General features: G+C 40.3%; 1 protein-coding gene across 2 annotated transcripts in view; it reads right to left on the bottom strand.

Moving 5' to 3' along the window:
* Window positions 1–2,889: 2,889 nt before the first annotated feature.
* The window catches only part of USP22 (ubiquitin specific peptidase 22), an 81,252-nt gene continuing 62,751 nt past the window's right edge, over window positions 2,890–21,390 (bottom strand). For both annotated transcript variants that reach the window (XM_056533944.1, XM_056533945.1), the window contains exons 9-15: window positions 17,477–17,582; window positions 16,063–16,221; window positions 15,641–15,767; window positions 14,882–14,973; window positions 13,599–13,661; window positions 4,279–4,428; window positions 2,890–3,454 (exon numbers count right to left, since the gene is read on the bottom strand). In XM_056533944.1, the coding sequence (XP_056389919.1) occupies window positions 3,412–3,454; window positions 4,279–4,428; window positions 13,599–13,661; window positions 14,882–14,973; window positions 15,641–15,767; window positions 16,063–16,221; window positions 17,477–17,582 (740 nt within the window). In that variant the 3' untranslated portion in view covers window positions 2,890–3,411. The remainder of the gene's footprint in view (window positions 3,455–4,278; window positions 4,429–13,598; window positions 13,662–14,881; window positions 14,974–15,640; window positions 15,768–16,062; window positions 16,222–17,476; window positions 17,583–21,390) is intronic.

Here is a 21,390-nt window from a genome sequence, read left to right on the forward strand (position 1 = left end):
AAATGGGAAGAACTGACAATTTAAATTTTTATTGGGGAGGGGGATTTTTCACTTTTAAATTTTTCAAATTATTATTTAATTTATTATTTTTTATTTATTTTTTGTTAGAACCTAACTCAAGGTTTTCCAACCAGTGTGCCTCCAGCTGTTGCAAAACTACAACTCCCAGCATGCATGGTCTGTCAGTGCATGCTGGGAGTTGTAGTTTTGACCCCCCTCCCATGTGAATGGCGGCAGATTACAGCGAGTTCCCTGCTTAAAGTTTGAGCTGCGGCTAGGGAGACTGTGTAATCTGCCTCCAGTGTGAATGTAACCTAAAAACCACTACACTAACATAAAATAAAGAGTAAAACACTACATATACACACGTACACTGCACCCCCCCCCCCCCCCCTTCCCCAATAAAAATGAAAAACCTATTGTTCGGCAGTGTTTCTAAGATGGAGCCTCCAGCTGTTGCAAAACAAAAACTCCCAGCATTTCTGGACAGCAATTGACTGTCCAAGCATGCTGGGATTTTAGCAACAGCTGGAGGCACCCTGTTTGGGAATCACTGGCATAGATAATACCCCTATGTCCACCCCTATGCAATCCCTAATTCAGGCCTCAAATGCGCATGGCGCTCTTACTTTGGAGCCCTGTCATATTTCAAGGCAACAGTTTAGGGTCACATATGGGGTATCGCTGTACTCGGGAGAAATTGCCTAACAAATTTTGGGGGGGCTTTTTCTCCTTTTACCCCTTATGAAAAGGAACTGTTGGGGTCTACACCAGCATGTTAGTGTAAAAAAATAAACAGTTTTACACTAACATGCTGGTGTTGCCCTAAACTTTTCATTTTCCCAAGAGGTAAAAGGGAAAAACGGCCCCCAAAATTTGTAACAATTTCTCCCGAGTACGGAGTAACCACATCTGTGGGCGCAAAGTGCTCTGGGGGCACACAAGGCCCAGAAGGGAGAATGCGCCATGTACATTTGAGGTGATTTGCACAGGGGTGGCTGATTGTTACAGCGGTTCTGACAAACGCAAAAACAAAACAAAAAAAACACACCAACATGTGACCTCATTTTGGAAACTACACCCCTCAAGGAATGTAATAAGGGGTGCAGTGAGAATTTACACCCCACGGCTCATTGGAAAAGTGGTCCGTGAAAGTGATACATTTTGCACAGCCCACTGTTGCAAAGATCTGTCAGACACCAGTGGGGGGTAAATGCTCACTGTACCCCTCATTACATTCTGTGAGGGGTCTAGTTTCCAAAATGGTATGCCATGTGTTTTTTTTTGCTGTCCTGGCACCATAGGGGCTTTCTAAATGCGACATGCCCCCGAGCAAAATTTGCTCTCAAAAAGCCAAATATGACTCCTTCTCTTCTGAGCATTGTAGTTCGCCCGCAGTGCACTTCAGGTCCACTTATGGGGTACTTCCATACTCAGAAGAGATGGGGTTACTAATTTTGGGGGGTCTTTTCTGCTATTAACCCTTTAAAAAAAATGAAATTTGGGGGGAACCCACATTTTAGTGAAATTATTATTTTTTTTTACATATGCAAAAGTCGTGAAACACCTGTGGGGTATTAAGGCTCACTTTATTCCTTATTATGTTCCTCAAGGGGTCTAGTTTCCAAAATGGTATGCCATGTGTTTTTTTTTTTTTGCTGTTGTGGCACCATAGGGGCTTCCTAAATGCAACATGTCCCCCAAAAACCATTTCAGAAAAACGTACTCTCCAAAACCCCCTCGTCGCTCCTTTGCTTCTGAGCCCCCTACTGCGCTCACCGAACACTTTACATAGACATATGTGCTTACTCGAGAGAAATTGGGCTGCAAAAATAAGTATACATTTTCTCCTTTTACCCCTTGTAAAAATTCAAAAATTGGGTCTACAAGAACAGGCGAGTGTAAAATAAATGGAGATTGTGAATTTTCTCCTTCACTTTGCTGCTATTCCTGTGAAACACCTAAAGGGTTAAAACGCTGACTGAATGTCATTTTGAATACTTTGGGGGGGGGGGGGGGGTGTGTGCAGTTTTTATAATGGGGTCATTTGTGAGGTATTTCTAAGATGAAGTTTGGAAAATTGTGAAAAATTGGAAAATTGCTGCTGAACTTTGAAGCCCTCTGGTGTCTTTCAAAAGTAAAAACACGTAAATTTTATGATGCAAACATAAAGTGGACATATTGTATATGTGAATTAAAAAAAAATTTGAATATCCATTTTCGTTACAAGCAGAGAGCTTCAAAGTTCGAAAAATGCTAAATTTTCAAATTTTTCATCAAATTTTGGGATTTTTCACCAACAAAGGATGCAAGTTACCACAAAATGTTACCACTATGTTAAAGTAGAATAGGTCACGAAAAAACAATCCCGGAATCAGAATGATAACTAAAAGCATTCCAGAGTTATTAATGTTTAAAGTGACAGTGGTCAGATGTGTAAAAAAAAATGGCCGGGTCCTAAGGTGTAAAATGGCTGGGTCCTTAAGGGGTTAAACTCTACACATAGCCATACAATTTGCAAAACCCTTCCATACAATGCTTTTCAAATAACACACACACTGATAACATTCCAAACTTTAACCACTGCAGATCATATGTACATTAAAAAGACATGTCAATGCATTTGCTGCCTTTTCTTTTTTTTTTTTTACTGATGACTGCATTGATGAAATAAAATTTCATGAAACAGACAATATATTGCAAGTCAATGCAAAACAAAAACTTCCATGATGGGGAAATAAAAAGGAACAACAAAAAAAATAATGATTCCTGAGTTTTTCAGGAGCAGTCCACATTATAACATATACAGGAAAGAAGTCCCCTGTAACTGCTGAATCTGTCCACAATCCAGGATTTCTTAATGCTGGCTGAGAAAGACAGATAGCTTAGTAGTTTCATACTGTATTTATTTCATAACTAAAATCACAAATAGAGATACTTGCAAAATACTCTTATGCCTTTGCAACCTTGATTTGTTGATACCAACCTGGTTCTTCTCAAGCTTTCAGTCCAATGTGCATCAACAGATGGCCTTGGCTTTTCTCTATCATAACTGCCATGTTTGGTCAGATGCAACTCAAGCACCAAATGGAGAGGATGTTTTAGTGATGGTATCTGGAGATGTCTCCTCCCCCCTCCCAGCCTTCCCATACATATTCCCAGAAGCACGATGAGAGATGTTTAGTACCAGACTTTAATTATCCCTCTGCCCCTTTCCTGTTTAGATCTCCCATTTTGTGTGCTGCAACTTTTAAGTTCTTCCACCCGTTCCAAGAGTCAATGGGCAGATGCAACACCGGCATTGCTCCCGTCTAACGTCGGCTTTGTCTGAAAAATTCAGGTAGGTCTGTGTGTCGGAGAAGTCTTGCTTGAATTTATTTTTATTCACATTTCAGACAAATGCAGATAAAGTTACTCATACTCCAGAAATTGCTTGTGATAAAAAAGCAAATACCTAAAAAAATAAAATAAAATAAATAAATAAAAGGTTTCAATAAGTATTTTATAATGTTTTCACTGTTGCCACTGAGAACAATTTATGCAAAGATGCACTCTTTTGCACAGGTTTTGATAACTATCCCATTATAAAACTTAGTAACCTTACTTCAAACAAATATCTACGTCGAAATGTAATGTTCGGTACACCCAAACCTAGAGAAATGTGAACCCAATATAGATAGCTGAAAATAAAATTGTATCAGAGGACAAAAAAATCAATCAAGTAGTAGTTTCGATAACCTGAAGATAAAGAGGATCCAGCTCACAAAAATAGTAATAAAACGTAGCTTTTACGAACTCATTAAAATCATGGGTGAACAAAAACACCCCAGTGGGTTAAAAACAGCACGCCGACTCGTTTCGAGCTACAGAGGAGCTCTTAATCGTGGCCATGATTAAGAGCTCTTCTGTAGCTCAAAACGCGCCAGCGTGCAGTTTTTAACCCACTGGGGTGTTTTTGTTCACCCATGATTTTAATATGAGTTCGTAAAAGCTACGTTTTATTACTATTTTTGTGAGCTGGATCCTCTATCTTCATGGTTTCTACATACGGGAAGCGGCCCGAAAAAATCCGAGCTCCAGTTGCTTCTTTACAGAAGACGTCTCTGCATTACGTTTCATTAGTGGATGGTGAGCTGAGCATTTTTTTTCTTGTATATTGCACAGTAGTTTTGATAGTTTACAAGTCACAAGTACAATATAACTACAAGTATACCCAAGAGTAGCATGTATTTATGCCACTTCTACCCATGAACCTATGACATACAATATCCAACTTACCCTTCGCTATCTAGAACATCTTTAATGCTAGCCTTGGTGATAATCGCATCATCACACTTAAACCACTGGTCTTTGTGTTGTCTGATGAAGCTAGTGTAATGCCCGCTCTCCAAGGTTCCCTGGTGATTAACTACTGCAAACAAGGAATACCTGCAAAGAGAACATACAAAGAACTAATATCTAAGTAGTACATTAACAGAGCCCTACAGAGAAGGCACATGACCACAGATGTTTATGGCTAACATGTATACAAACTACAAATATTGGCTGGTGGACGACAGGCTAAAGTCTTTGTTGTATTTGAGTGTGTCTATAAATTTATCAAACTTGAAGTATCTAAACCAACATAAAGTAGTACTCCGAAGGGGGGGGGGGGGGGGGGAAATGGTGCCAGAAAACATGTGTAAATGACAAATAGGCATTGTCCGTTCCCCCATTTTTTTTATGTTGTTGCTGATGAAAATACTTTATTAAATATTCAAAAAATGTTAACCATATTACATAAAGAAAATGGATGCTGAAAATCCCACCACTAGGGATCATACCTACAGGGACACCAAATCCTGCAGCAGCATCAGGTTTGTCCATGAGTCATGGACAAGGCTGCATTAGCAAACACCAATCACCTCCCACCACCACAAAGGAGGGACATGTCCCCTTCCCCTGAGAGGATTTCTAACACAGCTTATAAAAAGAGGATTTTTTATAATATAGGTGATGGATGCATAAAAATTAGATTTACATAGTCAGGATTTAGTACAGCGTAACATTTTTTGTGGGATCTGACAGGTATGCAGGTGTCAGCAGAGAGCACTGTGGTCATGACAAAAGAAATCCCAAGAGAAAAATTATTTCCTCTGTAGTATACAGAAGCTGATAAGTACTGGAAGGATTAATATTTGTAATAGAAGTAATTTACAAATCTGTTTAACTTTCTGGCACCAGTAGATAAAAAATAAAATAAAAATAATAATTCCACCGTAGTACCCCTAAATAAGATGTGACTTTGTTCTGCAATGAAAAACTAAATAAATAAATAGTGGCTGCTGGGTGAGTAACAGAAACAGCACATACAAGTCTGGTAAACCCATCTCCATTCCAGTACTGATGGCCATTTGAAGTACATGGGACTGCTGTAGTCAAGAGCCACAGACCAACAGGCAGTTCTAGCAACACTTTATTGAGCAGCAGTGGTTTTAATAAGGGAGTATGGGCTGTTTTACCATTTCATGTTAAGCATTCACATAATAAAATTTGTCAAACTTTTTAGGGCTAATACACTCTTCTAAGTTTTCTCCCTGCATTCCCTCAACTTTATGGAAAAACCATGACACAAGTAATTTAACCCCTTCCCTCTTTTTTCCTCCTCACCTTCTAAAAATCATAACACTCAATTTTCCACCTTAAAATCCATGAGGGCTTGTTAGAAACATAGAATGCGTCGGCAGATAAACATTTGGCCCATCTAGTCTGCCCAATAATCTGAAGCCTATCAATAGTCCCTGGCCCTATCTTATATGAAGGATAGCCTTATGCTTATCCCATGCATGTTTAAACTCCTTCACTGTATTTGCAGCTACCACTTCTGCAGGAAGGCTATTCCATGCATCCACTACTCTCTCAGTAAAGTAATACTTCCTGATATTAGTTTTAAATTAGATGGGCAAAGGTTTAAAAGTATGTCCTCTTTTGGTAGTTTTTCATCTCTAATATCTTCTCTTCCTTTACCGTGTTGATTCCCTTTATGTATTTAAAAGTATCATATCCCCTCTGTCTCTTTCTTCCAAGCTATACATGTTATGGTCCTTTAACCTTTCCGGGTAAGTTTTATCCTGCAATCCATGTACTAGTTTAGTAGCTCGTCTCTGAACTCTCTCTAGAGTATCTATATCCTTCTGGAGATACGGCCTCCAGTACTGCGCACAATACTCCAAGTGAGGTCTCATCAGTGTTCTGTACAGCGGCATGAGCACTTCTCTTTCTACTGCTTATACCTCTTCCTATACATCCAAGCATTCTGCTAGCATTTCCTGCTGCTCTATTACATTGTCTTCCTACCTTTAAGTCTTTTGAAATAATTACTCCTAAATCCCTTTCCTCAGATACTGAGGTCAGGACTGTGTCAAATATTCTATATTCTGCCTGAGGGTTTTTAAGCCCCAAGCTGCATTATCTTGCACTTATCCACATTAAATTTCAGTTGCCAGAGTTCTGACCATTCTTCTAGTTTTCCTAAATTCTTTTCCATTTGGCATATCCCTCCAGGAACATCAACCCTGTTACATATTTTTGTGTCATCAGCAAAAAGACACCTTACTATCAAGACCTTTTGCGATATCACTAATGAATATCTTAAACAATATTGGTCCCAGTACAGATCCCTGAGGTCCCCACTGGTAACAAGACCTTGCTGTGAATATTCTCCATTGACTACAACCCTCTGTTGTCTATCACTCAGCCAATGTCTAATCCTCTCAACAATATGGTAGTCCAAGCTCAATGACTGCAGTTTATTGATGTCTATGTGGGACAGTGTCAAAAGCCTTACTAAAATTTGGATATGCAATATCTACTACCCCTCCGCCATCTATTATTTTAGTCACCCAGTCAAAAAAATCTATAAGATTTGTTTGACACGATCTCCCTGAAGTAAACCCATGTTTTTCATCTGGCAATCCATGGGATTTTAGATGATCCACAATCCTATCCTTTAGTAGGGTTTCCATTAATTTCCCCACTATTGATGTCAGACTTACTGGCCTATAGTTGCCTCATTCCTCCCTACTACCTTTCTTGTGAATGGGCACAACATATGCTAATTTCCAATCTTCAGGGACGACTCCTGTTACCAGTGATTGATTAAATAAATCTGTTAACAGTTTTGCTAGCTCACCACTAAGCTCTTAATTTTGGGTGTATCCCATCAGGCCCCTGTGACTTATTTGTCTTCACTAGATAGCAAACGTAGAACCTCTTCCTCTGTAAAGACACATGCATCAAACAATTCATTAGTCTTCCTCCCTAATGGCAGTCCTTTTCCTTCTGTAAAAACTGAACAGAAGTATTCATTAAGGCAGTTGGCTAGCCCTTTAAAAACAAAGGAAGGTATGTAGAAGAGAATAATTTAGTTATTCCTAGTTTTAATTTCCTTTTTTCATTTATATATCTGAAGAATGTCTTATCCCTTTTTTCACAGACTGAGCTAGATTTTCTTCTGCCTACGCTTTATAAGTTCTTATAACTTGCTTGACCTCTTTCTGCCTAGTCTTGTAGATTTCCCTATCTTCCTTGCTCTGGGTTGTTTTAGAATTACTAAATGCTAGCTTTTTGTTTATGATTTTGGCCACTTCTGCTGAGTACCACAGTGGACTCTTCCTTTTCCTCCATTTACTGACAAGTCTAATGCAGTTTTCTGTTGCCTTCAATAATGCGTCTTAAGTAGTCCCATTTCTCCTGGACTCCATGTAATCCGTTCCAGTCTGATAGGGACTCATTTATGACTACTCATTTTTGAGAAGTGTTTTTCTAAAATGTAAAACTTGTTTGTGTGTGGTGTGACTCCTTCACTGTTCTTATATTAAACCACACTAACTGGAGATCAATAGATCCCAAGTTTTCGCCTACAACAACATCATATACCAAATACCCATTTGTGAATACCAAATCCAAAATGGTCTCCCTCCGGGTTGGCTCCTCAACCACTTGTTGTAGAGATAATCCCTGTTCTTTGCGGCAACATGTCGCGATGTGCCAGGGTGCCTGCTGAATGATTTCAGCAGGCATCCCGATCCGGTCCCCAACCGGCTAGCGGCAGGGACCGGAATTCCCATGGACGTCCATACGCCCTGCGTCCTTAAGGATTTTAAAACGGGGGCGTATGGATACGCCCTGCGTCCTTAACAGGTTAATTAACGATATATTTTTATAGTTCGGACATTTTCGCACACAGCGATACCACATGTTAATTTTATTTACAGTTTTCTTTTTTTTAAATGGGAAAGGGGGGGGGGGGGGAATTCAAACTTGTTAGGGAAGGGGTTAAAATCACATTTGTTAACACTTAATTTTCAATGGAATAGTCCCCATAGGGGACTATGACGTTGCACACACCGATTTCCTACACTGATCACTATGGCATTGATAGCGAGGTGGCAGGTAGGGATCCTCCTCACGTCCTGCAAGCTGTTCGGGACACCGCAATTTAACTGCGGCGGTCTCGAACAGCACCACTCAGCTTACCGGCAATGTTTACTTTCGGTTTAGCCGGTTTCGCAGCGTTTAAAGAGTTAATGCCGGACATCAGCCCAATTGTCGATGTCACACCCTCAGCACTCCAGACTGCATTTTCTGATTTTGGACTTCTGCCAGGCCAGCAGAAGTCCAAAGTCTGTGCAAGAGATAGGGGGAAATGTACTCTGGGCAAGTAGGGAGACACCTAGTGGCAGCTTTTTTTTTTTTTTTTTAAACACAAATAAGTTTTCTATATTTTAAATACATTAGAAAGATTTTTAATTTACCATAAGGAGTGCAGTAGCAAAAGTTCGTTTTAAATGAGAGTGCCCATTTAAAGCAGATTCAAGCAAGTTCCATGTGAATATTCTGCACAAAACCCTTGTGGTTTCAAAATTCCATAGATATCAATAGAGAGTCTTGACCAGGATTATTGTCTTTAACCCCTTAAGGACCCTTGACGTACGCGTACGTCATGACACCCTGGTACTTAAGGACCCCCACCGCGCGCCGGTACATTCACATGGGCAGGTTTACAGTAAGTTTCCTGCTTCAAGTTTGGGCTGCGGCAAATTTTTCGTCGCAGAGCAAACTCCTAGCGGGAAACTCACCGTAACATGCCAGTGCGAATGTACCCTAAAAACACTACACTACACATAAAGGGTAAAACACAACATATACACCCCCTTACACTGTCCCGTTCCGTCCCCCCCCCCCAATAAAAATTAAAAACTTATTGTATAGCAGCGTTTCCAAAATGGAGCCTCCAGCTGTTGCAAAACAACAACTCCCAGCATTTCCAGACAGCAACAGACTGTCCAGGCATGCTGGGAATTTAGCAACAGCTGGAGGCACCCTGTTTGGGAATCACTGGCGTAAAATACCCCTATGCAATCCCTAATTTAGTCCTCAAATGCGCATGGCGCTCTCTCACTTCGGAGCCCTGTCGTATTTCAAGGAAACAGTTTAGGGCCACATATGGGGTATTTCCGTACTCGGGAGAAATTGCACTACAAATTTTGGGTGGCTTTTTTTCCTTTTACCCCTTATGAAAAGGAAAAGTTGGGGGCTACACCAGCTTATTAGTGTAAAAAAATTTACACTAACATGCTGGTGTTGCCCCATACTTTTTATTTTCACAAGTGTCAAAAGGAAAAAAAGACCCCCAAAATTTGTAACGCAATTTCTCCTGAGTACGGAAATACCCCAGATGTGGGCGTAAAATGCTCTGTGGGCGCACAACAAGACTCAGGAGAGAGAGAGCGCACTATGTACATTTGAAGCCTAAATTGGTGATTTGCACAGCAGTGGCTGATTTTACAGCAGTTCTGACAAAAAAAATTTAAATAACCACATGTGACCCCATTTTGGAAACTACACCCCTCACGGAATGTAACAAGGGGTATAGTGAGCCTTAACACCCCACAGGTGTTTAATGAAAATTCTTCAAAGTTGGATGGAAAAATGAAAAAAAAAAATTAATTAAATTCTCACTAGGAAAAATAGGAAAAAAGTCCCCCAAAATTTGTAACCCCATTTCTTCTGAGTAAGAACATACCCCATACCCCTTCTCTTCTAAGCATTGTAGTGCGCCACCCGAACACTTGACGTCCACACATGGGGTTACAAATTTTGGGGGGCATTTTGTCCTATTATCCCTTGTAAAAGTTTAAAATTTGGGGGAAAACTAGCATTTTAGAGGAAAAAAAAAAATCATTTACACATCCAACTTTAACGAAAAGTCGTCAAACACCTGTGGGGTGTTAAGGCTCACTGGAGCCCTTGTTACGTGCCTTTTCCAAAATAGTATGCCATGTAAGGTTTTTTTTTTTTTGCTATTCTGGCACCATAGGGGCTTCCTAAATGAGACATGCCCCACAAAAACCATTTCAGAAAAACTCACTCTCCAAAATCCCACTGTTGCTCCTTCCCTTCTGAGCCCTCTAGTGAACCCGCCGAACATTTGACATACACATGAGATATTTCCTTACTCGAGAGAAATTGGGTTACACATTTTAGGAAGATCTCTCCTATTACCCCTTGTAAAAATTCATAAACTGGGTCCACAAGAACATGCGAGTGTAAAAAATGAAGATTTTGAATCAATTTGCTGCTATTCCTGTGAAACACCTAAAGGGTTAACAAACCTTTTGAATGTCATTTTGAATACTTTGAAGGGTGCACTATGTAAATTTGAGGCCTAAATTGGTGATTTGCACAGGCGTGGCTGATTTTATAGCCATTCTGACAAACGCAAAAAAAGAAATACCCACATGTGACCCCATTTTGGAAACTACACTCCTCACGGAACTTAACATGGTATAGTGAGCCTTAACATCTTAACACAGCATTAACATAAAAATTCTCATTTTCAAAAGGAAAAATACCCCCCAAAATTGTGAGTGAGAACATACCCCATATGTGGATGTAAAGTGCTCTGCGGGCGAACTACAATGCTCAGAAGAGAAGGAGCGCCATTAGGCTTTCTTTGGAAGAGAAAATTTATTCGGAATTGAAGGCTGTGTGTGTTTATAGTACCCATAGTGCCAGAAAAATGCCCCCCCCCCCCCCCATTTGACACCATTTTGGAAACTACACCGCTCCCGTAATGCAATAAGGGGTACAGTGAGCTATTACGCCCCACAGGTGTCTGACCAATGTTCCAAAAATCTGTCAAACGCCAGTGGAGTGTAAATACTCACTGCACCCCTTATTAAATTCTGTGAAGTGTGTAGTTTCCAAAATAGGGTCACATGTGGGGGGGGGGGGGGGTTCCACTGTTCTGGCAGCACGGGGACTTTGTAAACGCACATAGCCCTGACTTCCATTCCAAACAATTTTTTTTTCCCAAAAGCTCAGTGGCGCTTCTTCACTTCTGAGCATTGTAGTGCACCAGTAGAGTACTTGATGTCCACACATGCGGTATTTCCATACTCCGAAGAGATGGGGTTACAAATTTTGGGGGGCATTTTGTCCCATTATCCCTTGTAAAAAGAAATTATTTGAGGGAAAACTAGCATTTTTGTAAAAAATAAATAAATTTACACAAACTAACAAAAAGTCGTCAAACCCCTGTGGGGTGTTAAGGCTCACTGGACCCCTTGTTACGTGCCTTGAGGCGTGTAGTTTCCATAATAGTATGCCATGTGTTTTTTTTTTGCTGTTCTGGCACCATCATTTCAGAAAAACACAATCTCCAAAATCCCACTGTCGCTCCTTCCCTTCTGAGCTCTCTACTGCGCCCGCCGAACACTTGACATACACAAGGTATTTTCTTACTCGAAAGAAATTGGGTTACACATTGGGTTAACAACCCTCCTTTGAGGGGTGCAATTTTTATACTGGGGTCATTTATGGGGTATTTCTAATATGAAAGCCCTTCACTTCATAACTGAACTGGTCCCTGAAGAATTTTGATTTAGAAAATTTTGTGAAAAATTGCTGCTATACTTTGAAGCCCTCTGATATCTTCCAAAAGTAAAAACATGTCAACTTTATGATGCAAACATAAAGTAGACATATTGTATATGTGAATCAAAATATAATTTGGAATATTCATTTTCCTTATTAGCAGAGAGCTTCAAAGTAAATATTCGGGATCGACCGATTATCGGTTTGGCCGATATTATCGGACAATAATCACGATTTTGGACATTATCGGTATCTGCAATTACCTTGCTGATAATGCCCCACCCCCCGCAGAGACAACCGTTGCCGCCGCTGCCCCATTGCCTCCCCCCATACCACCGCCGCCCCATTGCCTCCCCCATCCTCTAGCCACATACCGCCGCCGCCCCATCGCCTACCCCCATCCCCGGTGTTATAATTACCTGTTCCCAGGGTCCGCGATACTTCTGGCTCCTGCGCTGTTGCTGTGCACTGCGTAATGACGAGTGATGTCCCCAACAGTGCACACAGTGAAGGATCGCGGACCCCAGGAACAGGTAATTATAACACCGGGATGGGGGTAGGCGATGGGGCGGCGGTGGTATGTGGGGGGGGGGGGTGATGGCGGGGGGGGGGGGGGGGTGTCGGCGATGAGGCGGCGATGGGGCAACTGTGGTGGTTAGACTCAGTACGCCAGGGGGAGAGAAGCGGGCGGCGGTGGTCTCTGGTCCGGCAAAAGTCGCTGCAGTTCATAAAGCTTTAAATCATTGATCTGCAACGGCTTCTGCCCCGAAAGTTGACAGATTATCGGTATCTGCCATAAAAAAATAATCTATAATCTATATCGGGCGATCCCTAGCAAGTATCGACAACATTTTACCACTAAAAGTAGAATATGTCACGAAAAAAACAAATCTCTGAATTAGAATAAAAAGGTAAAAACATCCCAGAGTTATTAGTGCTTGAAGTGACAGTGGTAAGATGTGCAAAAAATAAATAAAAAATGGTTGGCTCCTACAGGGAAAGTTGGCTCAGTCCTTAAGGGGTTAATATATGAAAGCAGAGCTGTCAGCAAAAAATCTGCCCATTGCTAGCAATAAATCCACAGCACATATGGACATGTTGCGGATTTAAAATTCTTCTAGCAATTACATTCTTATTGCAGATTCCTTAAAATCTCACTCACAGCTACTACTATAACATGCTGTTGACTTGGTGCAGGACAACACACAATGTATCTGACCCGCATCCAAGTAGTCTTTAAGGAGTTATACCATATAACATTTAACTATACACAGGATAGGTGGCAAATGTACAATGACTGGTGATGCCATCATTAGGAATCCAGTGATCATTGTAACGGGTAACCAGATACTGCCATCTCAATTAAGCAGTGGTCATGTGTTCACACTGTGTCCACTCATCCACGGGACACTAAAGACAATCTAGAGCAGTACCATGCTATCTGTGTCACTAATAGCAATCATCAGCATGAAAAAATAAAAAAAGCAGTACACAAAAACAACCAACGCTCCATTTAGATGGGGGATTTTCTTGTGATTTTTAGGTGTTCCAGTGGTCCCACCCATACATATATCAATTATCCTGTGCACAGGCGATATTTTATGTAAGGCATATAAACCCTTACATGCCGGCAAACAAATAAAATAGTGCACAAGAAACCTACAAATTGCAATACTTACTTATTGTCATTGTTTAAACTGTCTTGAGGCTGCTGATACTGTCCATTCATTCTGCTCTCTTTGCTATAGATAGGAAACATTTATTTACAATTAGAGCACTGTACACAGCTTACAAAACAAAAGGTTACATGTCTTCTAAAAACACTATGGACATGACACACACCAGGTCACTTCTTATTAGGCGTTTGGGGGATGTATGTTTGCATAGATTACTTATTTGTTTCCCTAAATCTCAAAAGGGCTGCACCAAGAACCTTTGATGCCTGAAAGCCTGGATTAAATCTACTTGAAAGTTTATATAAAAAACATTACTGTAAAATATGTACTAAGCACCTTAAAGTGTACCTGTACACCTTTATTCCATTCATAGTAGAAAAAGTGTATATGCTATGTTCTGGCCTGATGTGCTGCTGGGCTTCTCTTTTTATATGTCTCTCCTTTAAAGAGAGTACCTGTCACCAAATAAAACTTAATAGTGTTCCTTGTGTAATTAGCAAACACTTTCCCATTCACTTTTAAAATGATCAACATAAATAGGTTTAAAATGTAATATAAAAAACAGCCACTAGGTGGTTCTGTTCCCTGCCACAATTAATACAGTGAGAGCGGTCTCCCCCAGCCTGGCAGGAGTCCAAACTCAGGAAGTGCTTCTCTGTACTGCGCTTGATTAACAACTGCACAGAAAGTGAAAGCTCCACAGATTCTCACAGAAAGCTGCACAGACTGACAGCTGCAGGAGAGCCTTACTGAAAGCAACAGACTGAAACATGCACAGAGCCTGAAGTCTTCTATTCATCACAGCTCTGCAACCATGTGAGGGCAGAAGGGGTCCCCCAGCAAGCTTCAGTGATGTCATGCCTGCTGTGAAACACCCACTTTCTCCTGCTGGGAAATTGCAAAGTGAGCAAGAATAAAAGGTATGATACACAGCTTTCTAAAGCTGAATTTTTTTTTACATTTTATTTTAAGGGCTGGAGGGGCGTAAGGAGTAGTTAGGGAACACATCCTGAGTTAGTTTAGAACAGTTTATTTGGTGACAGGTACCTTTTAAAAAAAACTGTTACACTTTAAGGCTTTACAACATGTCATAACAGGAAAGTGCCATTTTACCTTTTACAGTCCTGTGTTTTTATGGAAGGAGAAAAATAAAGTGCTGCTAGTTCTTTGTGCTTTTTTGTTTATTTTTTATTTTTTTTAGATCTCTATTGAAATAAACAATATTTACATACACACGGTTTTGATGTGTGTGTGATGTTTTTCCAATCCCGTAGACAGATGCATACCTGGAGGCCATGAATGGTGTCATATCTAACTCCAAGGGAAATGACACATATGTTGTAATCTTCCGCCTTAATTTCGCAGAATGTTCAAACCGCTGTCAGAAGGGGGGAAAAAATAAAAATAAATCAAATATAAAAAGGAAGGACAGGCTATACGGAAAAGAAAAATATGCACAACCCTTTTAAGACAAAAATGTGCTTCTCTTCTATTATGTGGATATAAAGGCTGAGAAGATCTATTCTGCATCAATAACACAAGCATGTAAATCTCAATGTGGGCTCAAGAAATAGGTAATGCAGAGGTTCTTTTATGTATTAATCAGTAAACCGACAATCGTAAAAATATTAAAGGGTAGGGTCACATGTCCAATATTGTGTATTTGCTGCTGCATATTTTCCTATCCATTGACGTTAATGGTTGGAGAACATGTGTCACCTGTGACCCTACCCTAAAAAGGAGTAAACAGTCTTTTGGAACTGTGCAATAAATAAGCTACTTTACAGAATTACTATATGTAGTGGCTGTAAAGCGGAGATAAAATTATGAACACATTTTTTACAAATTTTAATCAATACTTTTATTGTTTTAGCATGCAGAAGAGATTTGCATAGTCTAAAATTTTGCTAGAATGTATGAAAGGAATAACTATCCACTGTCTAGGATGACATTTTAATATTCCCTAAATAAACCAGTGTGCAGGTGAATGGTTGCATAGGTATACCATATATAGCAGAATGAGTACAGATGCTGGGTGTTCTTACTTTGAGATGAAAACAAGCCACAATAGGCAGTTTTTTCATAGTGAGCTGCTTAGTAGACTCTTGGTAACTATGGCAACCACTGCATTTGATTTTGGCACTACTTCCTAAATGCTCTGGCCGTGTAAACCTGGAAGGGAAAATAAATCATGTAGCTATACAACATGTGTTGTATCAGAATACTGCATTTTTTTATATATTAAAAAGCCCCACTGACTACTTCATTTGCATATCCTGCACGCCTTAGTAAATGTATTTTCCGCCACAGACAGCTCAGTTTACAAACATAGCAGAAGAAATTATGACACTTCGATGCCATGCTTTGTTTTATGCCCCCAATCCTGATGATAGGTGAACTTTAAAGTTCACCTAAGACACATACTTCTGTGTGAAGATCTTGACCAGAATATAAAGTTCCGTGTTACCTTCTCAGACAATCTGTTAGTGTTGTTGTTCCAGACACATGACTTTCCCCATTTACAACTCCACCGTCACTCCCAGGACTTAGGGGCCAAAAAGGGCTTGAAGAACCAGGCAAATCCAAGCTGATGTCCCAAAACGGATCTATCGTTGTGGAAACACCACTGAAAGGTATGAACATGGAAGAAGCATATTTTTACAACAGTACAAATAATTGCATGAGCAGATAGATGGAGGGGATAAACACAAACTTACAAAACAAAATAACTGTCTGGTTTTGCCAATTGCAACCAGATCTCAGGTTACATTATAACGGAACTTAAGTTAAACCGGAACAGATTGGTTGATAGGACAAAACTAGACTGTTTTCAAAGTTTAATTATTACTTTTTAGGATAATATATATTTTAGACGATCCTGAAATATTTTTTACGTTCATGCCATTGAGCGTGCAAATTTAATATTTTAAATAGTTTCGACATTTATGCACACAGCAATACCACATTTGTTTATTTTTAGTTACATTACAAAAAAAAAAAAATGTTATAATATATAATATATTTTAATTTATATATATTTTAATATATTTTAATTTATATATATTTTAATATATTTTAATTTATATATATTTTAATATATTTTAATTTATATATATTTTAATATATTTTAATTTATATATATTTTAATATATTTTAATTTATATATATTTTAATATATTTTAATTTATATATATTTTAATATATTTTAATTTATATATATTTTAATATATTTTAATTTATATATATTTTAATATATTTTAATTTATATATATTTTAATATATTTTAATTTATATATTTTAATATATTTTAATTTATATATATTTTAATATATTTTAATTTATATATATTTTAATATATTTTAATTTATATATATTTTAATATATTTTAATTTATATATATTTTAATATATTTTAATTTATATATATTTTAATATATTTTAATTTATATATATTTTAATATATTTTAATTTATATATATTTTAATATATTTTAATTTATATATATTTTAATATATTTTAATTTATATATATTTTAATAAACTTAGATATATATATATATATATATATATATAAAAACTTTTTTTTTTTTTTAAGGGAAGGGACTTAGTCACATTTATTAACTTTTTTTTTTAAAACATTTTATTCACTGTTTTTATTCTCCATAGGGGACTATTGCAATCTTATGGTTGCATATATTGAACAATGCACAGCATTGATCAGTGTTACCAGGGCTTCATTAGTGCAGGATTGGCAATATCTTATATTATCCGTGGGTCCTGGCTGCTAAAAGTAGCTGGGACCTCTGGGTATGAAGCATGCCCATCTCACGTCCTGCATCCTTAAGGGGTTAATGAGGAAGGTAAATACAAAATAATCACTCACTGGCACACTTGACAGGTTACATCAGACTGGAGGCCTCCTGTGAAAATTTGGTCTATAATGCAGTTACAGTGGTTTGGATTGTTGGCCTTTTTCCCATTGTCATCACCTGGTAAAATAAAGTAAGTAGGTAAGCGCATCCACAGATGATGAAGTCATAAGTTTACATACACCTTAGCCACATTCATAAAAAATATTTTCGGGCATTTCTTACATTAGTCCACACAGCCTCCCTGGTCAGTTACGATCACTACTGTACATTTCAAGAAAATGTCAATACGAGAATAATTTTAGCTTTTATTACATTTCCAGTGGCTCAGATGTTTACATACAGTTGGTTAGTATTTGACAGCATTGCTTTTAAAATTGTTTAACTTGTTTCCACAACACTTCGCACGATAAGGGTAGGTTCACATGAAAAAAAACACATAGGGGTCATATTTAAAACACTAGTTTGTCTTATTTTTAGGGAAAATTTTTATTTTATCAATTATTGAAAAATAGGAAAATGATAAAATATTTTTTATATTTTTTTAGGACAGGTTTTATTTATACAGTTATCACTTGTATGGGAACTAGTAATCATGGAATATCATGCTTCTGCCAGAATTTTTACGTGATTCAAAGTTTGGCGCTAAAATTGCCGATTGTGGCAAACACTGCAACTGTATGGCTAGGGTATGGAGCCCGCTGCAGACCACCCAAACCAAGAGGCTCAGGTACCAAAGCCACAGGTCCAGGGCCACCCTGCAAGGATCCGGGTGGAAGAGAAACACCTCAAAGAACACAATATCGCCTGAAAGGCAGGGAAAAGAGCACGACAGGAGGACTACACCCGAAGTGTGCATTGGCAGGCAGGGCCAACTAGACTGATCGAAAGGCCCAAGAGGAAAAAAGGAGGAAGGGAAACCGGCCGTAAGGAGGTAAGAGCTGTCGCCATCAAAACTAGAGGCCCTCAAATCCAGAAATAAGTAGACCGTCTACTGTAGGGAATAGCAGAGGGGGGGGGGGGGGGGTCAGGCTAGAAACCACGCTAAGGGTAGAAGCAACACAGGAAACCACCCTGGAGACAGCTCAAGGCAAGAAAGTGCTGAAAGGCAGAATATTGAGGAAAAGGGTCCTGAACGAGTCTGGAGCCTCCAAGGAAGGACTGATATACCCTACAAGGGAATGGCAGGCAGAGTAACAGGCACCCACACCACTGATGTTACCACGCTGCCAAGGCCCTGCCGACACAAGGGACAAGAGGATAGCCAAGGCCGAACAAGCAGCGAATCCCAACTGTCAGAACAGACTGGATGACTCTGGAAGGAAACCGCCCAGTAAAAACAGCAACAGAGGGAGACAGAGGGGACCCAGCCAAAGCAATAAGGCGTAACAAAAAACAGAAGACATGTTCTGGATGCGGGAGGTCACCCACCAAGATTGTCGTCCAAGCACAGAACACCAAGCAGACACCCAGAAGGAGACGGCCAGGGAGCCATTGACTGCCGGCACAGAAGAGCCACAAGGATGAAGGTCCTGAAAAACACTCCAAGTGAGAGACCGCTAGAGAGAAAGAGCAGAGTGTAAACCAAGAGCACCCTCACTGCAAAAGGGAAAGGGGGTCAGAAAAACCAAAACTGCACAAGGACCGCCAGAATGTCTCCTAAGCAAAAGCTACCCCAAATGAGTGCCACCTGAGGGTTGGGGTAACCAGATTAGGAAACATGTCAGGATCGCCTGCACCCCACCCGTAAGAGTAAACCACCCTAGCAGTGCCAAGAAGAAAAGGCAAGGTGAAACCCAGCACAGCAACAGCTGTAACTATGCCAAATCCATTAGCACTCGGCCAACAGGGAGTTGGATCGATGGGACAGGAAGAACAGGAACCAAGAAATAAACCATCTGAGACAAGGAGGCTGAAGGACAATGGCTGCAAGAACACAAACAGGAACCATAAAAGACCTGCAGAACACCCTTTAGGAAAGGGAAGTGGAATGGCTGATAACCTGAAAGCAGGTAGCAAACCAAACTACCCTGAGGATGGTAACTGAAAGGATTCCTGAGATGGCTGAACTCGCCCCTGAAGTAGCTAGCAAGACCCCTAATACTCCCTCCATGAAAGGGAGAACGTAACGGAAGAATCAGCCGGAGCAGAAGGCTTACAAGCTCCCCATTACGCCCCCTGTGGGAAGTGGAGTGTAAACCCTGGACTAGCCAGAGACTGAATCCACTAAACCCTGATATGAAGTCACTGTCACCCCGATACCCTGCAAAGGGAGAGTGAAATTGCTGTAGTGGTCAGTGCAAGCACTCTGCTCAACTGAGTGTGCTGGTTGTGAGAGCTACAGCAGGTAGCCTGCGAATTACTACCTGTTAAAAACCACTGAAACTCCACTTAAAGGGGGGGAAATGGAGACCATTACTGTCCGGTGAATACACAATCACTCCACAGGGCTGTTCATACTATTAGCAGGGTACCAAAGCCATTGTTGTGAAATAAGCATTCTGCGAATGGGCTTCCGGCCAGAACCATAGCAGAAACTAGAGATGAGCAAACTTACAGTAATTCAATTCGTCATGAACTTCTTGGCTCTGCAGTTGCAGACTTTAGCCTGCATAAGTTAGCTCAGCTTTCAGGTGCTCCGGTGGGCTGGAAAAGGTGGATACAGTCCTAGGAGACTCCAGTTCATGATGAATCAAATTACTATAAGTTTGCTAATCTCTAGCAGAAACCACTGAAAAGCGATGTTGCACCACCAATGGCAGTGGTAAAGTGGTCGCCGCTGCTGTAGAATGTACCTTGCACCTGCAGGAATACAGCCATTGGACACCTTCAACAGGAAGGGGGGGGGACTGGAAGCTCAACCGCAAGTGCTCCCCTGGTCATCGTATTGACCCCTCTGTACTCGCAGGGTGACCCCCTCGGCAACACCCACTTGCAATGGAGTACCAGAACATTAGCTGCAGATGTGGTAGAGATCGCTCTCTCCATGGGCATTGTAGAGGGTCCATATTACACCAGTCCACGCACACTTCTAGTGGGGTACCGGAACTGCGGCCACGGATACAGCAAACGTCACACACTACATGGAACATGTACATACTCACCCAGACTCCATCTTCTTATACTCACCCTGTAGTCTTCAGGCGGGCAGGAGCAAGTGGGGGACCGGGACCCAGGGTACGCCGCCAGGCGTTTGCGATAAGGGGTTAACAGACCATACTCTATGGATCGTGCCCCTTTGTCGCATGTGGGAGATTAGCTAGCGCCATGCTCCTGTCGCCCAGTCTAGAAAAAAAACAAAAGGAAAAAGAACCTAACTAGGCATATTGAACTAGAAAATAAAAGAAAAGACCAGGTCTGAAGAACTCCAGACCTGTGTCTGCCTCCAACTGACACTAAGCTAAAACGGATTAGCTCTGTGCCTGTGGGTGGGTATATCCTGCTGGGAGGAGCAGACTTTTTTTGCCTAGTGTCATAAGCATAACCATGGTCTCCTGAGCCCCCCAATGAAGCAACCAAGAAATTACAGTAGTTTTTTTATATCCCCCCCCCCCCCCCCCCACTGTTTTGGATGTGGAAAACACAGATTCCTGCATCAAATATAGCAGTGTCACTGCACAAAACCCTTCTCCTAGGAATTAAATTGGAAAGGAACTGATGTGACATAACTTTAGTGGCGTTCAGCACAGACGCTTCCAATGACGTCAATGGGAGACCCTTAACATGGGCACATTTGTCAGAATATATTCTAAGCTGCCCATAATTTTTACATGAGATAGAGACTTGGGCTTTCTGATCTCTTCTGATTTCTGAGCCAGTCCATTGTCTTCACTTCATTGTCCTTGAAAGTAATCCAAAGTTATTCCCTATAGACATAATGACTGGTGATGGTATGACCATGGAGACCACAAAACAAATGTCCCCCAAA

Source organism: Hyla sarda, chromosome 8, assembly GCF_029499605.1.
Source record: "Hyla sarda isolate aHylSar1 chromosome 8, aHylSar1.hap1, whole genome shotgun sequence".
Classification (NCBI taxonomy): Eukaryota; Metazoa; Chordata; class Amphibia; order Anura; family Hylidae; genus Hyla; species Hyla sarda.